The sequence below is a fragment of the Oncorhynchus kisutch genome, linkage group LG4 (assembly GCF_002021735.2).
Source record: "Oncorhynchus kisutch isolate 150728-3 linkage group LG4, Okis_V2, whole genome shotgun sequence".
Lineage (NCBI taxonomy): Eukaryota > Metazoa > Chordata > Actinopteri > Salmoniformes > Salmonidae > Oncorhynchus > Oncorhynchus kisutch.
In genome coordinates, this window is record NC_034177.2 from 74,695,538 (window position 1) to 74,722,201 (window position 26,664).

At 44.4% G+C, this 26,664-nt stretch overlaps 1 protein-coding gene across 2 annotated transcripts in view; it reads left to right on the forward strand.

The window, feature by feature from the left end:
* LOC109889989 (ryanodine receptor 2) overlaps nt 1-26,664 on the forward strand; it is a 79,539-nt gene that overhangs the window by 10,845 nt on the left and 42,030 nt on the right. For both annotated transcript variants that reach the window (XM_031823626.1, XM_031823627.1), the window contains exons 18-61: nt 736-977; nt 1,233-1,425; nt 1,636-1,840; nt 1,985-2,089; nt 2,254-2,357; nt 2,443-2,526; nt 2,612-2,771; nt 3,562-3,700; nt 4,076-4,284; nt 4,459-4,633; nt 4,731-4,939; nt 7,412-7,734; nt 7,878-7,992; nt 8,514-8,674; nt 8,843-9,002; nt 9,226-9,312; nt 9,524-9,750; nt 9,972-10,857; nt 11,000-11,200; nt 13,351-13,456; nt 16,202-16,345; nt 16,461-16,737; nt 16,978-17,092; nt 17,185-17,317; nt 17,497-17,600; nt 17,762-17,897; nt 18,010-18,196; nt 18,509-18,617; nt 18,977-19,097; nt 19,385-19,554; nt 20,066-20,286; nt 20,474-20,564; nt 20,675-20,815; nt 21,136-21,299; nt 21,730-21,808; nt 22,000-22,086; nt 22,241-22,378; nt 22,673-22,750; nt 22,832-22,907; nt 23,187-23,310; nt 24,789-24,904; nt 25,021-25,094; nt 25,699-25,820; nt 26,043-26,092. In XM_031823626.1, coding sequence (XP_031679486.1) covers nt 736-977; nt 1,233-1,425; nt 1,636-1,840; nt 1,985-2,089; nt 2,254-2,357; nt 2,443-2,526; nt 2,612-2,771; nt 3,562-3,700; nt 4,076-4,284; nt 4,459-4,633; nt 4,731-4,939; nt 7,412-7,734; nt 7,878-7,992; nt 8,514-8,674; nt 8,843-9,002; nt 9,226-9,312; nt 9,524-9,750; nt 9,972-10,857; nt 11,000-11,200; nt 13,351-13,456; nt 16,202-16,345; nt 16,461-16,737; nt 16,978-17,092; nt 17,185-17,317; nt 17,497-17,600; nt 17,762-17,897; nt 18,010-18,196; nt 18,509-18,617; nt 18,977-19,097; nt 19,385-19,554; nt 20,066-20,286; nt 20,474-20,564; nt 20,675-20,815; nt 21,136-21,299; nt 21,730-21,808; nt 22,000-22,086; nt 22,241-22,378; nt 22,673-22,750; nt 22,832-22,907; nt 23,187-23,310; nt 24,789-24,904; nt 25,021-25,094; nt 25,699-25,820; nt 26,043-26,092 — 7,148 coding nt within the window. The remainder of the gene's footprint in view (nt 1-735; nt 978-1,232; nt 1,426-1,635; nt 1,841-1,984; nt 2,090-2,253; nt 2,358-2,442; nt 2,527-2,611; nt 2,772-3,561; nt 3,701-4,075; nt 4,285-4,458; nt 4,634-4,730; nt 4,940-7,411; nt 7,735-7,877; nt 7,993-8,513; nt 8,675-8,842; nt 9,003-9,225; nt 9,313-9,523; nt 9,751-9,971; nt 10,858-10,999; nt 11,201-13,350; nt 13,457-16,201; nt 16,346-16,460; nt 16,738-16,977; nt 17,093-17,184; nt 17,318-17,496; nt 17,601-17,761; nt 17,898-18,009; nt 18,197-18,508; nt 18,618-18,976; nt 19,098-19,384; nt 19,555-20,065; nt 20,287-20,473; nt 20,565-20,674; nt 20,816-21,135; nt 21,300-21,729; nt 21,809-21,999; nt 22,087-22,240; nt 22,379-22,672; nt 22,751-22,831; nt 22,908-23,186; nt 23,311-24,788; nt 24,905-25,020; nt 25,095-25,698; nt 25,821-26,042; nt 26,093-26,664) is intronic.

Consider the following 26,664-nt stretch of genomic DNA (forward strand, 5'->3'; position numbering starts at 1 on the left):
TGTGCCTCGAGAGGAATATTTCTCTCATAGAACACACAACAAGCTGACTAGGTAAATAGATAAACTATTCTACAATGGGGTTGTCAGATTTGTTTTATTCATTACTCGTTTTGTTTGCAGAGGAAAAGTAAATGTGGACTGTTGTAGCTACTTCAAAGCGCCTCGGTAGAAATATAAGTTAATGTTCTATATTTTTTTGCCATGGTGTCAATGATTTTGCAATGGTGCAGTGCCACAGCTAAATGACTGCAGCGGAAACATTGATTTTAGTATTATTTCATACCAGTGTTTGATAGTTAAATAATTTTTCAGTACCAACATGGAGCGTCTCGCTAAATATTTATGAATGAGTACTTACTCAAGTACTCTTTTTTGCTCTGTACTGGATATGGTAATCAGTCTTCAGTCTAATCAGTCTTTCATCTTGACAATTTTTTTATTTAAGCCCTCCACATCTGATAGCTTTTCTTCTTTAAAGTTTATTTTTTTATGTTTATTGAATAGGGCGCTAACAGTATCCCCATTACCCTTTTATTCATCCCTCCTGAACAAAAACAAAACAATTCCCTCTAGCAAAACAAACAAACAAAATAAGAAAGAAACAAACCAATTAAATTAATATCTGTTAGACCAGTCACTATAAGACAAACAAGTGCTCCAGTGTCATAAGTCTTTTGTCCAGTTGCTGAAAGTAATGATGAACTGTATTCATCACACATCTCCTCTTTACTAAAGCATGAGGCCCAACATCTTCCTGGCCCTGGGTGATGACTCGGCCCAATACAGGAGGTGGTACTATGAGATGACTGTAGACCAGGTGGAGCCCTTCCTCACGGCTGAGCCCACTCACCTGCGTGTGGGCTGGGCCAACACTGAGGGTTACAACCCCTATCTCACGGGTGGAGAGGCCTGGGGGGGCAACGGGGTAGGAGATGACCTCAGCTCCTATGGCTTTGACGGGCTGTACCTCTGGTCAGGTGAGGGAACACTACAAGAAGGGAAGATGAATGAATGTTCGCTGGTGTTATTATGTGCTGGATAGGAGCAGTTTCATTGCGAACGTCTTCACAATCATGAAGCAAATGCATCTGTCATTTCTGCCATGAACTTTTTGTGATTAGTTTATTTAGTTTTATTACATACTCAGGTTACAGGGGAAAGTATTTCATACAGAATCTACGTCTGCCAACTATGAATGTAAAGTCTGGCACTATATCTGTCCTGTACATCAGGCTGTGTTGGTCGGAGAGTGAGCTCTCCCTATCACCACCTTCTGAGGGAGGACGATGTGGTCAGCTGCTGCATTGACCTCGTTGCCCCCTGCATCTCCTTCCGGGTCAACGGGCAGCCGGTCCAGGGCATGCTGGAGAATTTCAACACTGACGGACTGCTCTTCCCAGTGGTCAGCTTCTCTGCTGGTGTCAAGTGAGAGTATTACCTATATGTGTTGTTGGCATACTTTCCGTTCTTTCACTGCATCTACCTATATTTCTGGAGTGCTTTTCTGAAAACACTATTTCCCATTTCTATATGAATGTCTATATGAATGTGATCTGATTCTGTTTCAATGTCCAGGTAATAAATGGATGGCTCTGTCTGATCAAATCTATCTGTCTGTCTGGACTGTGACCACAGGGTGCGTTTTCTGCTGGGCGGGAGACATGGAGAGTTCCGTTTCCTGCCCCCTCCAGGCTTCGCCCCGTGTTCCGAGGCTCTGCTCCCCAGGGTGAAGCTGAGGTTGGAGCCTTGTCAGGTCTTCACCCAGGAGCAATACCTTCTGGGACCCACTGTACTCCTCACCCCAGCAACCTTTACCCCTAGTCCAGTAGACATCAGCCAGGTACCAAATCCAGTAGTACTTTTCACATTTGTCCATGGCCTTTAAAGCATGTCGGTGTATACAACCTACTTTAGCTAAGTGAAAACAGAGTAGGACCTATCTTCCCTCTTTTATCATATACTCCAACCCCATGTTGTTCCTTAGGTGGTGTTGCCCGTTCAACTGGAGCATATTCGTGAGAGACTAGCAGAGAACACCCATGAGCTTTGGGTCATGGACAAGATTGACCTTGGATGGACCCATGGAGCTGTGAGTGATGCAGCTACTGAATGGGGTTATGGCCTTATATCCAAATCCCTTACATACATTCCTGTTTCTTGGTCTACTGATTGTATGGTTTCCATAGCAAGCTGCTTACAGCTGTTCATGTCAACAGTGTATATGTATTTTGACTGATGTGTATTGTGATGTAGGTGAGAGATGACAGTAAGAAGCAGGACCCCTGTCTGGTGGAGTTCTCCAGGCTCCCAGAACAGGAGCGAAACCACAGCCTTCAGATGTCCCAGGACACACTCCGGTAAGCCTCCTCTGCCATTCACACATTCACATCAAAAGGACCTGTCAAGACACTTATTTTGTCTTTATTCTACTTCTTTGTGAAGGACTCTCGTTGCCCTTGGTTTGCATATTGGTCTGCCAGATGGCCGTGCTGATGAGGGAGTGAGATACCTTAGGCTCTCCAACAAGTATGTAGCTCTACTCTTGAGACTCTTTATGAGTAAGTGTTCCTCCTGTCTTTTGTACTAAATGAACCTTTCCTCTCCTGTCTAGGTATGAGATGCCTAGTGGGTACAGACCAGCCCCGGTAGACCTGAGCCACATCATCCTGAGTCCTGCCCAGGAGGCGGTGGTGGAGCTGCTGGCTGAGAACGATCACAACGTGTGGGCCAGGGACCGGATCAGGCAGGGCTGGACCTACAGCTCACACCAGGTAGGCTTTGATACAAGGGTAGACCTAGCCAAACTACAATAGCGGAATGAATGAAATATCTGCTTTACCAAGAGCCTTGAAATAGAAATCCATAAAAATGTTAGCTGGTCTTTTGATAGTGGTAAACCTGGTTTGTTATTTTGGATGAGAAGACCTTCCTGATATGTCTTGATGAAGGATTTGAAGGAGCAGACTAGTTTGGTCTGTACAGTGAGTGTACAAAACATTAAGAACACCTTCCAAATATTGAGTTGCACCACCTTTTGCCCTTAGTACAGCCTCAATTTGTCTGGGCATGGATTCTACAAGGTGTCGAAAGCATTCCACGGGGATGCTGGCCCATGTTGACTCCAATTCTTCCCACAGTTGTGTCAAGTTGGTTGGATGTCCTTTGGGTGGTGGACCATTGTTGATACACACAAGAAACTGTTATGTAAAAAACCCAGCAGTGTTGCAGTTCTTGACACACTCAAACCGGTGCGCCTGGCACCTACTACCATACTCCATTCAAAGGCACTTAAATATGTTGTCTTGCCCATTCACCCTCAGAATGGCACACATACACAATCCATGTCTCAATTGTCTCAAGGTTTGAAAATCATTCTTTAACCTGTCTTCTCCCCTTCTTCTACACTGATTGAAGTGGATTTAACAAGTGACATCAATAATTAATAATTAATAATAGTAATTTCCTGGATTCACCTGGTCAGTCTAATGTTTTGTACACTCAGTATATGTGTTAGTAATATAGCGGTAATGAGTGCTAATTCTTTCTCTCTGTTTTGTCTAGGATGTGAAGGCCAAGCGGAGCCCCCACCTGGTGCCCTACAGCCTGCTGGATGAGAGGAGCAGACAATCTGGCAGAGACGGTGTGAGGGAGGCTGTGTGCACCCTGCTGGGCTACGGCTACAGTCTGGAGCAGGACAGAGGTATGGATGATTTCACGTTCCACTTTAGAAATGATTTGAATCATTATTATAATCGTATATACCTCTAATAATTATTCAAAGGTTATTTTAATTTTATTTAACTAGGCAAGTCAGTTAAGAACAAATTCTTATTTTCAATGACGGCCTAGGAACAATGGCTTAACTGCCTGTTCAGGGGCAGAACAGATTTGTACCTTGTCAGCTCGGGGATTTGAACTTGCAACCTTCCAGTTACTAGTCCAATGCTCTAACCACTAGGCTACCCTTAATGTGCTGTGTGGTGGAAAATTTGTCATACTATCCCGTGTTTTACTGCTTAAAGAATTGTCTCGTTATATGCTAGTATTTCTGTGCTGTTACTCCTTTGGATTTCAGCTGTGATGCCAGACCCATGTCACACAGTGGCTGAGAAGTTCAGGGTCTTCAGGGCAGACAAGTTGTATGCTGTGACCAGGGGGAAGTGGTACTTTGAGTTTGAGGCGGTGACGGCAGGGGACATGAGGGTAGGCTGGGCTCGTCCCCACTGCCCACCGAATGGGGAACTCGGATCAGACATGCAGGCGTTTGTGTTTGACGGCTCCAAGGTGAGAAGACTGAAATGACTACTGGTGACATGCTGTAATCAATAATATTATTTAGGATACATAGATAAGCTCCCACCGTTAGAAGCGAGTCATGGATTGGACATTACACACAGCTAGGCGTGTATCCATTGGTAAGTTCTCTTGCAATTGCTCACTTCTGTCTCTCACACACAGGCCCAGTGGTGTCACCAGGGAGATGAGCCCCTGGGTCGGCCCTGGCAGAGTGGTGATGTGGTGGGCTGTATGGTTGACATGGGTGAATGCACCATGATGGTCACTCTCAATGGAGAGGTGCTTTTGAACGACCGCGGATCAGAGCTGGCTGCCAAGGACTTTGACATCAACCAGGGTTTGTTAATTTGGTCAATCTCTTCAACCTCATAAACACCAATTTAATGTGTTGACCTGTTGGTTTTCCCTCCTTCCCCTGTTCCTGTCGTTGCTAGGCTTCCTCCCTGTGTGTAGTCTCGGGGTGAACCAGAAGGCCAGGCTGAATCTGGGTCGTGACGTGGCCTCATTGTGTTACTTCACAGAGTGTGGCCTACAGGAAGGTTATAAGCCATTTGCTGTAAACATGGCCAGAGACCCAGCCCTGTGGATGAGCTGGAGACAACCACAGTTCATCCCTGTACAGACAGACCATGATAGCATACAGGTTAGTCACCACACATCCACAAGCCAACCTGACCTGAACCAGGGGGTATACTACAAAGCAGGATCAATGAGTTAGCCGGCTAACTTTGGTAAACAACCAGAAATAACTATTGATTTGATTAGGGCTGACCCCATTTAGTCGACTGGATGATTGTTTGATCGATAGGCTGTTGGTCGACCCAGGTTTTTTTTGTTGAGCAGTCTAAAATATGTTTTTTTTTATGGCACATGAGACACCTGTCTTATTCACGCCTGTCTCAGTGGACTTCAAAACCTCTTATGGATCAGGTCAGCGGGATCAATTTGACAACATCCGGTGAAATGGCAGAGTGCGAAATTTAAGAAAAACTATTAGAAATATTTAACTTTCATACATTCACAAGTGCAATACACCAAATTAAAGCGTAACTTCTTGTTAATCTAGCCACCATATCAGATTTCAAAAAGGCTAAAGCAAACCATGCGATTATCTGAGGACAGCACCCCATCAAACAAATACATGACAATCATATTTCAACACGCCAGGCGTGACACAAAACTCAGAAATAACATATAATTCATGCCTTTGAAGATCTGCTTCTGTTGGCACTCCAATATGTCCCATAAACATCACAAATTGTCCTTTTGTTCGATTAATTCCTTCGTTATATCCCCAAAATGTCAATTTATTTGGCGCGTTTGATTCAGAAAAACACCGGTTATCAATATCTAATAAGTTACCTGTAAACTTTGTCCAAACATTTCAAACAACTTTCCTAATCCAATTTTAAGTATTTTAAAACGTAAATAATCAATCAAATTTAAGACAGGATAAACTGTGTTCAATAGAGGATAAAAATTAATGTGGAGCGAGCTTCAGGTCACTCACCCCAAACAAAAGAGTACACTTGGCTGTACACCCAGAAAGGAAAGGGCTACTTCTTCACTACTCAAAGGAAAAACATCAACCAATTTCTAAAAACTCTCGACATCTGTTGGAAGCCATAGGAACTGCAAACATATTTCTATTAAAACAGGCTTGCCATAGGAAAATAATGGAAAACAGATTGACCTCAGAAAATGTTTTTCCCTGGATGGATTGTGCTCGGGGTTTCGCCTGCCAAATCAGTTCTGTTATACTCAGAGACATTATTCAAACAGTTTTAGAAACTTCAGAGTGTTTACTATCCATGCATATCCTAGCTTCTGGGCCTGAGTAGCAGGCAGTTTACTCTGGGCACACTTTTCATCCGGATGTGAAAATACCGCCCCCTATCCCAGAGAGGTTTTAAACCTTGCGCAAATGGCCTACAGCTGTGTCTGTCTGGAGCTCACTAGAGGAGAAACTCTGAGGGCACAGAATATTTTATGCAATGTTGCAAGTTTGCTAGCAGGAGCTTCAGGCCTGACCAAAGTTAATAGTTGATACAATGTTTCAAGTTCCGTGCAGACAGTCCATGCGTAGCCAATGTGATTCATAGCATGTTTATTTTTATTAGGTTATTTTCAACCTGCAGGCTGCAAAGTTTTTATTTGTTGGCTTTATGTAGGCTATTTTTACATAGATGGGAATAGAAGTTACTTTTAGAATTGTGATTAACCACATGATAATGATGTTGAAATACAAAGACTATTATAAATTAAATGAAACTGTTCCACAAAAATGTTCATATAAAAGTTATAACTGGTACGCAGATCAGTAGAAATGGTAAGATAAATTGGCACTCCAAATGGAAAAGGTTGCCGTCCCCTGGTGTTGCTTATTAGGAGCGTAACAGCAGGAGCGTAACGGCAGAATCTACAAAAGCCAGCAGCAGTGGGAGGAACAGTTTTTTTTCTCTTCTGGTTAGGCTATCTTGATCTCTGGCTCCCTTGAGGTGCTTCTCCACCTGCATTGCTTGCTGTTTGGGGTTTTAGGCTGGGTTTCTGTACAGCACTTTGAGATATCAGCTGATGTACGAAGGGCTATATAAATAAATTTGATTTGATTTGATTTGAGTCATTTGTGTGTCTTAATTATTTAATCACAGTGTGCTTAAAGCATCAGACTTTCTCAGTAGCCTACATATAGTTGCTTTTATTAAAACACATAGGATGTGTCTATATAGGGGAAAAATACACGTTTTAAACAATTTGACCAATCGATTGGTCGAAAGAACAGATGATTCTAGGTCAACCAAGATTTTTTGGGGTTGGGGACAGCCCTAGATTTGATACCTACTGACTAAAGTTAAACCAAACACATACAGTATTTAAGTTTTTCAGTCAATTAGACCATGCCCATTTCAAGCTTATCTTTCTAAAAAATTGAAAGTTATTTCAGAATATTTATTAGTAATTGATCTTGCTTTGTAGTATACCCCTCAGTACTGTATGGGTCAATCTCTCGACTACAAGCATGTACAAGGGAGTTTAATCTTACCATTATATTTAGTAGCATAGGTCTTATTGTAGAAATGTGAGTATAATTCTATAAGTTGTCTTGTTTTACAAGGTGACAAGAACCACTGGGTCCACTGAGAGCCCACCGTGCCTAAAGGTAACACAGAGGTCATTGGGGCCCCAGAGTTGTGGCAGTGACATGGGGTTCTACAGACTCAGTATGCCTATAGAGTGTGCTGAGGCCTTCTCCAGACCAGTAGGGGCTACTCTACCTATCAGCAGCAGTGTCTCCACAGCCAGGAAAGACCTGCAGGAGTTTGAGGTGGACTCTGACTTTGAGATGCTGCTGAAATCAGCACATGTTTACACTGGCTCCAGGGATGAGCTTAACCACAAGGACTACAGCCATGATAAAACATCTAAACTCAAACAACGGTAGGGAGAAGAGACCAGTGTATGACAAACAATACATATACTGTATAATGGTTTGGGAACATTTTCAGGGGGGAAAATGCTCGCATTTCATGGTGTTGATATGCATTTTTAAATAAAATAAATCTGTGTATGTGTGCTCCTAGGTTCATGTTGAAGAAACCCAAACCAGAGTTGAACAAAAGCCACTCATCTGCCCGTCTACTGCAGGAGGTTCATGCTGACAAAGATGACTATGACCATCTGGCCCAGTCCACAACGGTAATACTCTTCAACTATTTTTACCCATTTCAGACAGAATATGTGGTATATTACCTGTACAAAAATATAAGGCAATGTTTATATGATTCCCTTTCAAACAGCCCCTTATGAACCACTTTCTTGCAGGTATACCTCTTTAATAATAATAACTTTATTTGTGTAGCGCTTTTCAATACAGGTAACAAAGTGATTCAAATGATAAAACAATACAATAAAATAAAAATTACTAACAAAGAAACAAAAACAAAAGGAGAAAAAAAGAGGCACTGAATCTGCAAGCCTGATCTCCTCTGGCAGACCATTTCAAAGTCTAGGGGCCCTAATGGAAAATGACAGGTCTCCTTTAGTTTTCACACAGGCCTAGAGGTGTCACCAGGTTGGTGAGCCCCTGGGTTGGCCCTGGCATAGTGGTGAAGTGGTGGGCTGTATGGTTGACATGAGAGAATGCATCATGTCATGGTTAACAGTGCCCTGCCAGAGTGTGCCCTGCCAAATCAGTAACTCCCTATAATCTTCCACAGTACTATTACTCAGTGAGGGTGTTACCTGGTCAGGACCCCTCCACTGTCTGGGTGGGCTGGGTCACCTCTGACTTCCACCAGCACCAGCTGACCTTTGATCTGGAAAAGATCCGCACAGTGACCGTCACCCTCGGAAATGACATGGGCAAGGTCCATGAGAGGTCGGTTCAATAAGGGACAAAGCAACATCATTTTGTGTCTACATTTTCTCTAGACATGTTTTGATCATAATGTTTAAAAAGTGTTTTACAATCACTGTATTATTATTACAATAATGCTTTCAGGCGAAAGTTAGATTTTGACATTCCCACCTTATTTCTGTATGTCAGTGTGAAACGTAGTAACTGCTACATGGTGTGCGCCGGAGAGAGCACAGGCCTGGGGCAGAGCAGGAGGAGTGCAGGCCTGGCCATAGGCTGTCTGATAGACACCACCACTGGTCTGCTAACATTCAGCTCCAACGGCATGGAGCTGGGGACCTTCTTTCAGGTAAAGTCAACTGTTAAAGGCAACTAACAATGTTGCAAAGACAATGTTGCTGTGACAAAGAGAAGAAGGCTCCCAAGCAAATACATATTAGTCATTAGTATTTAATGTGAATTTGTGTTTTTATCAATAGGTTGATTTATAAAAAGAAGTTCCTACCAGTTGGGATATGATAGAATGTGTCTCTGAGCTATTCTTATTAACTGACCAAACTGCTATCAACCAGGTGGAGCCCGGCACTAGGCTGTTTCCTGCAGTCTTTGCCAAGGCCAACAGCTCCAATGTGTTCCAGTTTGAGCTAGGGCGTGTAAAGGTAACCTAAATGCTTTATTCATTGGTCACACTGTGATGACTCTCTCAATTTTAAATGTGTTGTTTACAATACTATACTATACAATCCCCAATGCATGTCCATACTGTAAAAAAAAAGATATATATATATTACCATAATGGCCCTGCTACCGCATCCACAGGGCTACTTAACATTGTCATGAAGGAAAAACCCTGTGTTATTCTCTGTTCAGAACATGCTGCCCCTGTCAGCGGGTCTGTTCAGGAGCCAGAGGAGGAATGCTATGCCCCAGTGTCCCCCCAGGCTGCAGGTGCAGGTGCTGTCACCCATCCTTTGGACCCGTGTACCAGACCACACCCTGAGGGTGCAGGCTGCCCACCCTGAAGACCGCCTCGGCTGGAGGGTCCAGTGCTTAGAGCCCCTGCAGGTCATGACCCTGCTCATCCCAGAGGAGAACAGGTCAGAGGTCAAAGGTCATATTTACTAATGCCTCAGAGCTTTCCAGGAGGAACGTATTGAGTCGGGAATGAATTTACTGTCAAAGCAAAGACACATTGTAACATTGCACTTAAAAAGAAATAAAGTTGCACACTCTAAATATGCTCCCAACAATTTAATGGGTAAACCTGAGCTTTTTTTTACATTGCATTTAGGTCATACTATTTTTCTCTCCCCTGTAGGTGTGTGGACATCCTGGAACTCTCTGAGTTAGGTGACCTTCTGTCTTTCCATCACCACACCCTGCTCCTCTACTCTGCCCTCTGTGCTCTGGGCAATACTCGTGTGGGCCACGCTCTCTGCAGCCACCTGGACCAATCACAGCTCCTCTATGCCATCCAGAGCCCCTGCCTCCCCGGGCCGCTCCGCTCCGCCTTCTACCACCTCCTGGGCCAGGTGCACCTCAACACCCACGCCACGGCCCGCCTCGCTATGAACCACGAGTACATCGTCCCCATGACGGAGCAGACCAGGGCCATCACCCTCTACCCCAGCCCCAGGGCTAGTCGAAGCCCCCAGTGGGTTCCCAGAATGGGCCTCAGCACCTCCCTCAGACCCCGGATGCACTTCACCTCCCCCTGCTTCATCAGAGGAGATGGCATGGGAGTCAATGGTGATACCTGTGGTGATGGCGTTGTTGCGACTGGGGAAGGCATCCATATAGACAGCCCAGAGATCCCACTGGAACTTCTGAAGGACCTGACAGGGAAGATGCTGACTGAGGCTGTGTGGGCTGTGGGACATGGTGTGAGGGATCCTGAAGGGGGCAGCATTGAGCTGCTGCTGGTGCCCCTAATTCGGCTGTTCCACACCCTGCTGGTGATGGGGTTGTTTGGGGACGAGGACCTAGGGAAAGTACTGACACTGATCGAGCCTGGAGTCTTCTCCCGACCTGCAGATTGTTCCCAAGAAGAGGAGGAGCAGGAAGAGGAAGAGCAGGAGGATGAAAATGTGCCAGATAGTGATAGGGAAAGTGTGGAGAGGGAGGGGGATAAAAGGAGGAAAATTCCAAAGCTTCCAACAAAAGGACTGCTACAGATGAAGCTACCAGAAGCTGTCAAACTTGAGGTACAATTTAGGAAGAAATACCTTGATTTTGGATCTGATGTTTTCCTTTGTGGTACATGGTCTTCTTTGGCAATGGAAAAATTGAATGACTTGACATGAGCTCACACCCCTGACCTGGATGTTCCTGTCCCTCTCTATTCAGATCTGCCACCTGTTCCAATACCTGTGTGACTGTCAGGTGCGTCACAGGGTGGAGGCGGTGGTGGCATTCTCGGACACTTTCGTGGGGTACCTGCAGGAGAACCAGCGCTTCCGCTACAACGAGGTGATGCAGGCTCTCCACATGTCTGCTGCCCTCACCGCCCGCAAGACCAAGGAGTTCCGCTCCCCACCACAAGAACAGGTCAGGGGTCAGAGAGGAGACTGCTGAGGGAAATGTACACATCTGGTCTAAGTGGCTAAGATTATTGGAGGAATTAAACAACTTGAATACAAAATAGACACAGAGAGAGAATTTTTGTTCAAATCAATTTTTTTGTCACTTGCGCTGAATAACGTTGTCACGATCGTTGTATGGAGTAGACCAAAGCGCAGCGTGGTTAGAATACATTCTTCTTTATTAATGAAGAACGCGAAGAACACTTAAACAAAAACAACAAAATGAATAAGACGACCGTGACCACTATATAAACAATGTGCTAACATGCAACATAACATAGACAATAACCCACGAAATACCCAAAGAATATGGCTGCCTAAATATGGTTCCCAATCAGAGACAACGATCAACACCTGCCTCTATTTGAGAACCAATCTAGGCAACCATAGCCCAACATAAACACCTAGATGATAACAACCCCATAAATCTACAAAAACCCCTAGACAGTACAAACACCCTAGAATAAGACAAAAACACACATATCACCCATGTCAGACCCTGACCTAACCAAAATAATAAAGAAAACAAAGAATACTAAGGTCAGGGCGTAACAAACGTGAAATGCTTACTTTACAAGCCATGAACCAACAATGCAGTTCAAGAAATGGCCATTTGATTAATTGTTCAGCAGTCTTATAGCTTGTGGGTAGAAGCTGTTAAGTAGCCTTTTGGACAATAGACTTGGCGCTCCTGTACCACTTGCCGTGGAATAGCAGAGAGAACTGTCTGACTTGGGTGACTCGAGTCTTTGACAATTTTTTGGGGCCTTCCTCTCACACGCCTAGTATATAGGTCATGGATGGCAGGAAGCTTGGCCCCAGTGATGTACTGGGCCGTACGCACTACCCTCTGTAGCGCGTTATGGTCGGATGCCGAGGAGTTTGCATACCAGGTAGTGATGTAACCGGTCAGGATGCTCTTGATGGTGTAGCTGTAGAACTTTTTGAGGATCTGAGGACCCATGACAAATCTTTTCAGTCATCTGAGAGGGAAAGGGTGTTGTTGTGCCCTCTTCACAACTGTCTTGGTGTGCTTGGACCATGATAGTTTGTTGATGTGGACACCAAGCAACTTGAAACTCTCGACCCGCTCCACTACAGGCCCCTCGATGTTAATGGGGGCCTGTTCGACCCTCCTTTTCCTATAGTCCACGATCAGCTCCTTTGTCTTGCTCACATTGAGGGAGAGGTTGTTTACCTGGCACCAAACTGACAGGTCTCTGACCTCCTCCCTATAGGCTGTCTTATCGTTGTTGGTGATCAGGCTCTGGCACTGTTGTGTCGTCAGCCAACTTAATAATGGTTTTGGAGTCGTGCTTGGCCACGCAGTCGTGGGTGAACAGGGAGTACAGGAGGGGACTAAGCACGCACCCCTGAGTAGCTTCAGTGTTGAGGATCAGCATGGCAGGTATATTGGGCCGCCACCAGGTGGTAAGGGTAGGCAACGTCTGGAAGTCCAGGATCCATTTGCAGAGGGAGGTGTTTAGTCCCAGGGTCCTTAGCTTAGTGATGAACTTTGTGGGCACCATGGTGTTGAACACTGAGCTGTAGTCAATGAAGAGCATTCTCACGTACAGAAGGTGTTCCTTTTGTCCAGGTGAGAATGGGCAGTGTGGAGTGCAATTAAGATTGCGTTATCTGTTTGATCTGTTTGAGAGGTATGCGAATTGGAGTGGGTCTATGGTTTCTGGCATGATGGTGTTGATGTGAACCATGGCCAACCTTTTCAAAGCACTTCATGGCTACTGACGTGAATGCTATGGGGTGGTAGTCATTTAGGCAGATGGACTATGGTTGTCTGCTTGAAACATGTAGGTATTACAGGTACATGTAGGTATTACAGACTCGGTCAGGGAGAGGTTGAAAATGTCAGTGAAGACACTTGCCAGTCCTGGTAATCCGTCTGGCCCTGCGGCCTTGTAGACCTGTTTAAAGGTCTTGCTCATGTCGGCTATGGAGAGCTTGATCACACAGTCGTCCAGAAGAGCTGATGCTCTCATGCAGGGGGGCAGTTGTAGTTCATAGTTGTGTCTATGTCCATAAAGTGTCAAATGAAATAATAAGATCTTTATCTACTGGAGCATTACTGTATCTCCTCTACTCCCATCCACACAGATCAACATGTTACTGGGCTTCAGAGAGGAGCAGGGGGACTGTCCGTGTCCAGAGGACATCAGAGAGCAGCTGCTGGACTTCCACCAGGACCTCATGACTCACTGTGGTAGGTACCAGATCAATCTAGACTACTGTACTCCTGTCCTCATGACTCACTGTGGTAGGTACCAGATCAGTCTAGAATACTGTACTCCTGTCCTCATGACTCACTGTGGTAGGTACCAGATCAGTCTAGACTACTGTACTCCTGTCCTCATGACTCACTGTGGTAGGTACCAGATCAGTCTAGACTACTGTACTCCTGTCCTCATGACTCACTGTGGTAGGTACCTGATCAGTCTAGATTACTGTACTCCTGTCCTCATGACTCACTGTGGTAGGTCATAGAGAGTAACCTGAACAGGTGGGGTGTCATATAACAGTGTAAGCTTGTGTAAGAAAGCATACAGTTCCTAACTTGTCCTACTATGCTTTCTAGAGACTTTGAAAGGGCATGGTATGGTACCTCCTGTTTTTTTTTTACATGTATTTCTCCAAAGCTATAAACAATGTTCTGTTGGTTGGCTTACTACAGTGGCAAGAAAAAGCATGTGAACCCTTTTGAATTACCTGGATTTCTGCATGAATTGGTCATACAATTTAATCTGATCTTCATCATTTTTCTTGTCTATATTGAATACATCATTTAAACTTTCACAGTGTAGGCTGGAAAAAGTATTGATTGATTGACTATGACTTTTCAAATCACCCAGTATTGCTACCTGCCGCGTTCGTTCTAGGCAAATGTTGCAGTTCTTCAGCCATTTCTGGACCTGTGACCAAAAACGAGCTACATATGGACAATACCAAAATAAATTATCTAATGACTCTGCCTCCTCACAGCAAAATCTGCAGAGCTGGGAAGATTGTATCCCCCACATATACACTCTTTCAAATTAAAGGGAACACTAAAATAACACATCCTAGATCTGAGTGAATGAAATATTCTTATTAAATACTTTTTTCTTTACATAGATGAATGTGCTGACAACAAAATCACACAAAAATGATGAATGGAAATCAAATTTATCAACCCATGGATGTCTGGATTTGGAGTCACACTCAAAATGAAAGTGGAAAACCACACTACAGGCTGATCCAACTTTGATGTAATGTCCTTAAAAGAAGTCAAAATGAGGCTCAGTAGTGTGTGTGTGGCCTCCATGTGCCTGTATGACCTCCCTACAACGCCTGGGCATGCTCCTGATGAGGTTGCGGATGGTCTCCTGAGGGATCTCCTCCCAGACCTGGACTAAAGCATCCGCCAACTCCTGGACAGTCTGTGGTACAACGTGGCGTTGGTGGATGGAGCGAGACATGATGTCTCAGATGTGCTCAATTGGATTCAGGTCTGGGGAACGGGCAGGCCAGTCCATAGCATCAATGCCTTCCTCTTGCAGAAACTGCTGACACACTCCAGCCGCGTATTGTCTTGCATTAGGAGGAACCCAGGGCCAACCGCACCAGCATATGGTCTCATCTCGGTACCTAATGGCAGTCAGGCTACCTCTGGCGAGCACATGGAGGGCTGTGCGGCCCCCCCAAAGAAATGCCACCCCACACCATGACTAACCCACCGCCAAACCGGTCATGCTGGAGGATGTTGCAGGCAGCAGAACGTTCTCCACGGCGTCTCCAGACTCTGTCACGTCTGTCACATGTGCTCAGTGTGAACCTGCTTTCATCTGTGAAGAGCACAGGGTGCCAGTGGCGAATTTGCCAATCTTGGTGTTCTCTGGCAAATGCCAAACGTCCTGCACGGTGTTGGGCTGTAAGCACAACCCCCACCTGTGGACGTCGGGCCCTCATACCACCCTCATGGAGTCTGTTTCTGACCGTTTGAGCAGACACATGCACATTTGTGGCCTGCTGGAGGTAATTTTGCAGGGCTCTTGCAGTGCTCCTCCTGCTCCTCCTTGCACAAAGGCGGAGGTAGCGGTCCTGCTGCTGGGTTGTTGCCCTCCTACAGCCTCCTCCACGTCTCCTGATGTACTGGCCTGTCTCTTGGTAGCGCCTCCATGCTCTTGACACTACGCTGACAGACACAGCAAACCTTCTTGCCACAGCTCGCATTGATGTGCCATCCTGGATGAGCTGCACTACCTGAGCCACTTGTGTGGGTTGTAGACTCCGTCTCATGCTACCACTAGAGTGAAAGCACCGCCAGCATTCAAAAGTGACCAAAACATCAGCCAGGAAGCATAGGAACTGAGAAGTGGTCTGTGGTCACCACCTGCAGAACCACTCCTTTATTGGGGGTGTCTTGCTAATTGCCTATAATTTCCACCTGTTGTCTATTCCATTTGCACAACAGCATGTGAAATTTATTGTCAATCAGTGTTGCTTCCTATGTGGACAGTTTAATTTCACAGAAGTGTGATTGACTTGGAGTTACATTGTGTTGTTTAAGTGTTCCCTTTATTTAATTTTTTTGAGCAGTGTATAACATTCTATTGGTTGCAATAATTTAGTAATAGTAATTTAAATGGAAAAGTTTTGAATCCAGCGTTGTTTTGTGTATCAATTCATAAACCATGTGCCATGGAATGGGTACATCAAAAATCTCTAACCAACTATTTTGCAATTTATATGGCACAGCTGTCAGTTTTTTGGTCCTTAAATTAAATTGGTATATGTGTTTATTTATCATACTTTTTATAACAACGTGTAATTCTTTGTGTTATTAGTTTAAGCAGAGTGTGTTTGCCTATTGTTGTGACTTAGATGAAGATCAAATTTTATGACAAATCTATGCAGAAATCCAGGTAATTCCAAAGGGTTCGCATATTGTTTCTTGTCACTAAATGTGCAGGAATTGAAGTTGACCATGATACAGAGGTTGTGGAGGATTCCAATCGCTCCATCAAAGATCGTCTCTTCAGCTTGGTTGGGAGAGTAATCAGCTTTAAGAGGAGATCTGCCGATCCTGAAGAGGAAGACAGAGCACAGAATACCAGTGAGCCAAGCTCCACAACGGGGGTGGATCTTACGACACAACATTAAGGATGATTTTTTTATATGGTCAAGCTAGAAGTAGGCTACTAACATTGGTCATTGTCTCTCCCCCATAGTGACTCTTCAGCAGCTCATCTCTGACACGGTGGTGCGCTGGGCCCAGGAGTGTGTGATAGAGAACCCAGCTCTGGTCAGGGCCATGTTCTCTCTGTTACACCGGCAGTACGAGGGCTTGAGGGGCCAGATGGGCACTCCCCTCCACAAGGCCTACACCATCAGCCAGGTGTCAGTGGAGGACACCATGGCCTTGCTGGCCTCTCTGGTGCAGATTCGCTCTCTGCTCAGCGTTCGCATGGGCAAGGAGGAGGAGAGACTCATGATCCGGGGACTGGGGTACGAATGGAGAACAATTGCTAGTTCTCTGCTAGCTCTACTCTTGCCTCTACATAAATGCCAAGCTAACCCATGTCTTGATTCATAATACAAGCTCTGTTCTGTGGAAATGTTCAAATGTAATTCAATTTACTTCTAAAAATGTGATCGCAACATTGAGCCCAAAAACACATTCATAATATCTGTTCACCAATCTTCAGCCCTGGCGCTGAACCCCTCCATTGTTTATTTCCTGTGCAGAGACATAATGAACAATAAGGTGTTCTACCAGCACCCCAACCTGATGAGGGCTTTGGGGATGCACGAGACAGTCATGGAGGTGATGGTGAACGTCCTGGGGGAGGGAGAGTCCAAGGTGAGACTGATGTGATATGTATCGAAAAATAAAGAAAGTGTCCATTGTGAGAAAATGGAATTAAGTGTGAATTGTTCTCTCTGCTTCTTTAGGAGATCACCTTTCCTAAGATGGTGGCCCATTGCTGTCGCTTCCTTTGTTACTTCTGTCGCATCAGTAGGCACAATCAGGGATCCATGTTCGAGCACCTCAGCTACCTGTTGGATAATAGCAGTGTTGGCCTAGGTGAGCTGTGGAAGACTATATGATTACTATCAACAGTAACTTGAAATGTCATTCTCTCTGCATGTTTCCCAGTGTCAGCAACAGCAAATCAGCAACACTGTAAGCCTTATACTTATTATAATTTTTTTTTAAATTTATTATCCCAGTGAGGATTTAAATATGTTTAGTACTCTCCTTAGCATCTCCGTCCATGCGGGGAGCCACCCCTCTGGACGTGGCAGCTGCCTCTGTCATGGACAACAATGAGCTGGCCCTGGCCCTGAGGGAACCAGACCTGGAAAAAGTGAGAAAGATCTGTCCTTCTTTATCTCCCTCAATCTTTTTTCTGTCCCTGACTGCGTACAGTATGTTATCCTCTTAAGTCTGTTCAGCTCTCTCCTTTACCTTTATTCTCTCTCTCTCGCTCTCTCTCTCTCTCTCTCTGTCCTCTGTGTCTCTCTGTAGGTGGTGCAGTACTTGGCAGGCTGTGGTCTACAGAGTTGTCCCATGCTGGTGTCTAAAGGCTACCCTGACATTGGTTGGAACCCTGTGGAGGGGGAACGCTACCTGGACTTCCTACGCTTTGCTGTCTTCTGCAACGGTAACCTGTTACAACTGACTATACAGATACTCTAACTGTAGATGTAATTCATGACTGATAACAGCTAGACTACAGAGTAAAATTAGGCTAATAATCAGTTGATTCCTGACAGGGGAGAGTGTGGAGGAGAATGCCTACTCGGTGGTGAGGCTGCTGATTCGCCATCCGGAGTGTTTTGGCCCCGCCCTGCGAGGTGAGGGTGGCGATGGTCTCCTGGCAGCCATGGAGGAAGCCATCAGGATCTCAGAGGACCTGACTATGGACGGACCCTCCACAACCTACGAGTCCAACAGAACACTGTGAGTTAGAAAGGGAACACTGGAAGAACAAGTCTTTGCCCTAGTAAACCAGTGACTTTTGGTTTTTCCTACTGGTCAGCCAGAAGATAGGCTTCCCCACACACAATTAGAAGACAAATACTATATATGTATATATATTTATATATATATATATATATTATATTGTATGCACTGTAATTCTATGACTGTCCCCTCTTCAGCTTGATTCAATAAGGCATCCAGTTATGTCAACTGACCTTTAAACATGAGTAAAATCATTATGTTGCACAGCACCTGAGTCATGTAAATGCTTCTCTCTCCCCGCCCACACAGAAACGTACTGCAGGATGAGGAGGATGACATAATCCACATGGGCCACTCCATCATGACCTTCTACTCCGCCCTCATCGACCTGCTGGGCCGCTGTGCCCCGGAGATGCACGTTAGTCTGTTTCACCTCCTGATGGGACCCTGTCAATAGTCCGATAGACTAGTGCTCTAATGTAGGACTAGAAAAAGCTCCCCTGGGACTACATTGATTGGCCATGCAGTGATTGACACTGCAGAATAATCCAAACCTTATGGGTTAAGAAGCTTTATTTGTGTCTGTGTCATATGTGTACCTCTGGCAACTGTGTCATTTGTGTCATGTGTCTGTCATATGCTGCACATTACCTGACAGCTAGATCATTTGACGTTGGCTGTTTCTCTAAAGTCTTTGAAGACATTGGAATGAATGGCAAAGCTTAAGAATTAAAGACCAATAAAGCTGATCACTTTGACTTGATTATGTTTGTCCAGCTGATCCATGCTGGGAAGGGCGAGGCCATCCGTATCCGGGCCATCCTGAGGTCCCTCATCCCCGTCCAGGACCTGGAGGGAGTCATCGGCATCCCCTTCCAAATCCCCTCTCTAGCAAAAGGTCAGTCCTCTGTGAGAAGTCACTATAGTCTTATGTGGTTGTAAACCCAATCTTTGCAGCTTGTACAGTACTGTTTAAATTTTTTTTCACAGATAAGTTTGTTCTAGTCTCATCCTCCCGCTTGTGCTTTCTCTGTTATATGGTAGCAATTAGCCTGGGGTTAAGTTGGCTCAAGTTTTGAGACGGCTCGCCAAGCATGTATTACAGAACCACCATAATTTAAAATTAGCCAAAATATGTGGTGAAATGATTGTCCAATTCTCCTTCTGTGCTTGTCATTTATCCAGATGGCACAGTAGTCGAACCAGACCCATCCACTGTGTTCTGCCCAGACCACAAGGCAGCCATGGTGCTGTTCCTGGACCGTGTGTACGGCATTGAGGACCAGAACTTCCTGCTCCACCTGCTGGAAGTGGGCTTCCTGCCAGACCTGCAGGCTGTGGCCTCCCTGGACACAGTGAGGGAGACATTGACCATACTGACACAGCACCACTGGAATGATCCACTGTTATGGACCTGAGGGACCTACAGGAATGCCCACTGGAGTGATTCACTATAACCCCCATTCGAGTGTTCAGCCACTGCACATTGTGGGACACAGAGTGTGACTATCACATCACAAGGATTATCCTGTAACTCAAATGACGTGCAACATTAATACATTCATGAGATTTGAGTTAGGGTTAGTGTTGGAGATCTAGGCTTTGGAGTGTCTACTAACAAACACATGGGGCAGTGTTACCTTACCCACTGCATATTTCCTCACTCATTCACTCCCCCTTCCACTCATTCTTACTAGTCTTCAATGTCCTATCCCTCTCCATTTCTGACTCTGTCAGACTTTTATGGATCAAACCCTTTTTTCTCTCTCTGTCTCTTTTGCCTCCCCTAGGCTAAAACTTCCCCTCTCTTTTTGGTCCTGACACTTCTGTAAACAAAATGTCACCTGGCTGCTCCTCTCCCTGCAGACTGATCTGAGTGCCACAGACATGGCCCTGGCACTGAACAGGTACCTGTGTACAGCAGTGCTGCCCCTGCTCACTAAGTGCTCCAGCCTGTTCTCTGGGACAGAGGGCCAGGGGCTGCTGGTGGATGCTCTCCTCCAGGCCGTCTACCGCCTGTCCAGGGCCCTCAGCCTCACCAAGGCCCAGAGAGATGCCATCGAGGACTGCATGCTGGCCATATGCAGGTGGGGACATGGAGGAACTAATATTATTATAGTCACTCCACACAGCTCACTTCTCTCCTCTATCACTTGCACACCTTCTCTACCATAGAGGCAGAACGGGAGCAGTTATTTAGAATCAGATATAATTCAAAAGGAATTGTCGGTTCATACTCTATTTCTGTGTATGTGTTTCTGCTTGTGTCCTTAGTAAGCTCAGGCCGTCCATGATGCAACCTCTACTCCGACGGCTTGTTTTTGATGTGCCCCTTCTGACAATCCACACTAAAATACCACTCAAGGTTAGTTATATAATAGTAGTCACACACCTACACAGGCCATGTAATGTATGTGTGTTTGGACATGTACGACATTTCAGAAGAAATTTACTTTCGCCACTCCCTCCTTCCAGCTGTTGACCAATCACTATGAGCAGAGCTGGAAGTACTACTGTCTGATTGGAGGTTTGGGGCACCTGGGCTCCGCCTCAGAGGAGGAGCTTCACCTCTCCAGGAAGCTGTTCTGGGGAGTGTTCAATGCTCTGTCCAGGAAGGTACAGTTGGACCGACTCTTCAGTCTGTCTCAAAACAACCATTTGATATTAACAAAGCTAATGGAATGAGTGTAAGCAATAGCCTGCAATGGGAGCTCCCAAAAGCCTATTTGAAGGATAAGTCATATTGTAATTGGATCCCTTCACATCTATAAACATCTATTGGATATGGGAGGGGGCATGGGGTTTGTTTTCAGACCAAGCTTTAATGCTACTGCCCACACAAACCCACCCAGTCTATGATTTATATTACGTATGTCTTTTCCCGTGTAGCCCCAAGGCATGTGTTTGTTCATCTCCCTGTCTCCTCTCCTAAATAGCACTATGACGCTGAGCTCTCCAAGCTGGCTCTGCAGTGTCTGGCAGCTACAGCTGGAGCCCTCCCTCCTGACCACACGGACCCTGGCTGTGTAGCCTGGATTGAGAGACACCCCTCCATGGATGCACAGGGACACTTTGACCCCCAGCCTGTAGACACCTCCAAGTGAGCCTGAGTCTAGAACCTTAGTGATACCATTATTCATCTCCTCTCTTGTGGAAATGCTCTTTAAATATATATATAAAATAATTAAGTGGGTGCTTACATTTGCCCTATTTCACACAGGTGAATTGGACATTTGCATATATTACTTCCCCTGAGAGTGGGGTCAGAGCCAGGGATCAGCCATTATTGATGGCGACCCTGGCACAATTAGGGTTAAGTGCCTTGCTCAAGAGCACATCGACAGATTTTTCACCTAGTCGGCTCGGGGATTTGAACCAACGACCCTTCGGTTACTGGCCCAATACTCCTAACTGCTAGGCTACCTGTCACCCTCTATATATATTATAAAATATGTATGTCCATTTAAAGAGCATTTTATATATTATATTGTTCTGATATGTGTTCTAAAGTTATTTTTTCCCGTTATTAGTGTGTCAGTACCAGAGAAACTGGAATTCGTGGTGAATAAATATGCAGAACACACCCATGAGAAGTGGTCAATGGACAAGGTAACTGAGCTTTGAGTTTACTATGAGTATATTAGTTTTGAGTTTAAAATATGTACTGTACAAGAACTCTGTGAACACTGTCATTCTATGTAATGTGTGAACTGCTGTGTATGAAGAAGATTATGCTGTGTGTATAGGAATATCATACTGTATATGATTAATTATGTATGTTTATCTTTCCTATGTCTCAGTTTGCAAATGGCTGGGTCCATGGGGAGCTCTGTGAAAAGACCAAAGTACACCCTCTCCTGAAGCCTTACAGAGCTCTGGCTGAGAAGGTAGGTCTAAGCTACAACATACAGAGTACTGTTTGTTTTAGGATTTGATTGATATTTTGAATAAAATATTGATTTGTCTAATATTTGTCTGTCGTGAACATATTGCAGTTCCAAAGTTTTATCATCCTGCTACTGTCACATTGGTTTTCCTCAGGACAAAGAGGCGTATCGCTGGTCTGTAAAGGAGACCGTGCGAAGTATGTTGGCCTTTGGCTGGACCATAGAGAGAACTAAAGAGGGAGATGGCCTTGGCCTACTCACCTGCTCACGCCGCATCGCCCAGGCTGGACAGGTAAAGTACTACATTATTATAGGACCTGAATCCATAAGGCCTCACACAGTACTGTTGGCATGATCTTGTTTAAGTCCTCCTCTGATATGAACCTGACTTTTTCCCATCTGTTGCATTTCTTCCTTCCTTGCTTTCTTCTTTGAAACTGAGTAGCTGTACTGTCCATATTGTTGTTGTAGATGTTGTTCCCATTTGTTGTTGCTGTTGCTTTCATTCACACTGAATTTACTGAACTATTGCAATGGATGCATAAAAAGATATAAATGAATGCATGTCTCTGTCTCTGCGGTTTAGCTGTCATTTGAAGGAGCATCAACCTTCACCCCCAAGCCAATGGACATGAGCAGTGTGACACTCTCATGGGACCAGTGTGTAAGTGAGGACATAGACATACTGTATTCATATACAATTAGGATTATTGTTATTGACTGATTGTTTTATACTTTCCTTCAGTCTGTGACTGAATTGCTGGCTGAGAACTACCATAACACCTGGTCCAGGAAGAAGAAGCAGGAAGTGGATGCTAAAGGTAGCATTTCATCACAAACCATGATGAATTAAGCTCTAACAGGGTTTTTGCCTCTACTGTAGGTGATTTTGTGTACCTCTGGCAACTTGAAACCATGCCAAAAAGTTAGTGGTTCTGAAGCAAAGTGCTATGCAGAATGATTAATTTACATAATGACTTTTCATCTCAAATAAATGCTTATGTGAAAAAGATTGGTAAATTCTCTCAAATGCGCTGGCTATCCTTTCTGAATTTCATATACGTTAATCTATTATACTTTGATCTAATTTGTTACTCCAGGGGGAGGGGGTCATTCTACGCTGGTGCCCTATGATGCCCTCCCTACCAAGGAGAAAGCCAAACTGAGAGAGAGAGCCCAGGATGTCCTGAAGTTCTTCCAGCTGAACGGCTACACTGTGTGGAGGTGAGGAACTGTCTGTCAATGACTATGACAACTGATGCTAATGGCCAGTGGTCATTGTTCTGTAGCCCTTTACACTTGTACCTGTATACAGGTTGGAAATGGCAGATTTGGACACTGTTGGAGCTAGTAAGCATTTCGTTACACCTGCAATAACATCGGCTAAACATGTGTATGTGACCAATAAAATGTGATTTGATTTGATAAGCGCCTAAATTGGAAGGCAGTGGTTGTACAGTAACATGCTATACATGACGTCAAAGCTCTGGGTCTGCACTTCACAGTGCTGTATGGGTTTTGACTGCCAGCTGTTCTGATCTTGAGCACCGCAAGCATCAAGAAGTTGCCCCTATCCTTCCTGCTAATTGTACAACTTTTGCAAAAATAATTGCTGTCATTTATTTTCAAATATGAGAAGTTGAGGATTATAATGAATTCCGCTTTGATGTCAAACAAGCAAGCCAAACACCCGTGAATATGAATGTGCACTTCAAATTTCCATATCATAAACCTCATAATGTTTAATGTACAGTTTCAAGATGACATGACGTTATACTCTGGGTTGTTCTGAACATGAATGAGCCTATGTTTGTTGTATTGTGAAGAAAATCTCCTGCGGACCGCGCATCTGAATGCACCCATGACTCCGTTCTATGCATATGAATTGCTTAGTGAAAGCCTAACACTATAAGGTCGTACTTTATAATTTAGCTATTCAAGTTGGCAATAGAAGAAGCTTTCAAATTAGGCCCACCTGACCCAGATTGCAATTTATAATGGACTGTTTTTGGATTGCGTAAACAACAACACTAATTGTGTGAAGGTGGAGATGCAGAGTTGTGTTCCAAAGAAAATAACTGCAAGTGTTTTTGCTCTAGTTCCTCAACGGCACAGCTAGGAGTGCCAAGAAAAGCACCATATAGTTGAAGACTCTTCTTTGAGTCATAAAAGTGTATCGAAATTACGTAGGAACTGTTTACACTTTGGAGAGGTGTGTGGCCATTAGGAAATAACAGTTAGACCTCGCACTCAAACCCTTGTGATTTTTTGGTCTTATGTTGCGCCTACCCCAAAGAATATTCTTATGTTACTGAATGTATCCAGAGTATTTTCAGATTTTGTTGTCAACAAATGCGGTGAAAAGAACAGTAATGCACATTAAATCAACAGTGTAACGTTTGGATTCAGTCCTCACCTTTTAGTCTAATACTTTTCCCATAATCTCCATACTTTTTAATTGCTACAATGTTTATGCATATGATATCCATATTAATTCAATGTAGCCATATCCATATAGTCTAATTTCCACCCGTGTAAGGGGTTAATGATTGTTGTGCATCCTTAACCTAAAACTTTCATTAAATATCGAACTGTTATGTGCCTTACTCAAATGTATACAGTAAACCTCTATTAGCCTCAGTGTCCAGACAATCTGTCTTCCTGACTTCTTGACGACATCACTGTGCTGCATCTCTGCACAGGGACAGAAAGGCAGCAGAGATGGACTCACCAGCCATAGCAAACCGTTTTGCCTACACTTTCCTACAGCAGCTCCTCTCATACACAGAGGAGGCCCAAGAATACATGCAGGAGCTGGGTAAGGATGGTAGCCATACATCACCAGACATCTTTCCTTTTATAAGTGACGTCAGAAGTTTCACTCATCTCTTACAACACATAGCATGTAATTGGATATGTTGTGTTTTTCCTCAGAGCTTATGCAGGCAAGAGGTCAGATGCCAATAGTAGAGGCTCCCAACCAACAGCAGATTGACTTTTTCAGCAAGGTTTGTAAATGTAAAACCACTTATTTTCCAGTCCAACAACTGAGTTGGGCATGTACTGTAGGTGGATGTGAAAGAACAGTTTCCACTCTGTTGTCCTGCTTGATTTGTCCCTGGCTATTATTCATTTCTTTACAACTACACACTGATATAGGCTAATTCGTTTTGTTGGGAGGTTGCCATGGGCAACTCAGTAAGTGAAAGCTATTGTGGCTCCAGAAATTGATACAGCCATTTTCGAAACCCATGTGGGCGTGTCGATTGCCATCAGACCGTTGATTAAGCCTCCCACGCTCCCTGTAAAGAGACAGAAAATAAAAGGGTCTAATTCCCACTGATGGGACCGCTGATTCATGCTGCAGCCAGCCATGTATCTCTGCAGTCTCCACACAGAGATCAATGCTAAGTCATAGCAACAAATACAGCACAACAACTATGACTTTTCTATAGAAAATAACTCAAAACAGATGCAATGGGTAAAAACACGGTCAATTTAACAAACTACATTGATAAAGTGATATGAATAGTCCATATTGGTGTGCTGACACAAATAAATAGTGTGTTAGGTCTATTGGGTTTGATTTGCCTAAAAACACATCTCCCACAGGTGGCGTTACCCCTTCTGGAGCAGTACCTGAAGAACCATCGCCTCTACTTCCTTTCCACCGCAGCCAGATCACGAGGCAACGGAGGTCATGCCTCCAATAAGGAGAAGGAGATGGTCACCAGGTATCAGTTATTAACATATTACAATAATAACATGTTAGCAGTATTTAGCTTTTAAGTGTTTTTGTCATAACTGTCTAAGCACTTTAAAAGGGGCATTTAAACCAACTTGGCTTTAAATGTGCCCAGGAACATAGGTGTCCTCTGTCTTCTCTACCTTTTACATTCTCATCATATTTCTATTCCTCTTCTTTCCATCCCTCTCTCTTGTCCTCCCATCTTCAGCCTGTTCTGCAAATTGGGAGCTCTTGTCAGACAAAGGATCTCTCTGTTTGGTAAGGATGGTGTAAAGTTAACATGAAGCTTATTTACTCAAGATCTGTTTTACATCTCAAGTCCCTGTTCATGTTTTCATATTGCTACTGTTTGCGTTCATCTGCATATACAATAGAAAATGATTTGGGAAGGGTGTAACATGACTCAGGAGATGGGCGACACCTGGATGGGGTGGAGACTAGCACAAAGCAGGTGAAACAGATCAGGGTGTGACGGAGTGATGGTTTTATGTGGAATCATACTGCCCCACAGAACCCTTCCAGCCCTTCAGTGGTTCTTTGCTGTTCAAATGTTTCTTTCCTCATTTAGTAAAAATTATAATGTAGGGCCGGTGGCTTATTCAGATATTTTGGGGCATGTCTTTTTGTGCAACAATGAATGAGTGTCATTACAGTTTATCTAATCTATTGTGTTATCCTATTTCATGTTATACTATATATAACTATGGCCAGTGATGGTGTCTTGTGAAAGACTCACGTATGGCCTTGTGTAATTTGAGAACTGTTGACTAAGTCAGTAGTTCTCAATTCTCTCCTCAGGGACTCCCAACTGTTCCAGAGCTAGCACACCT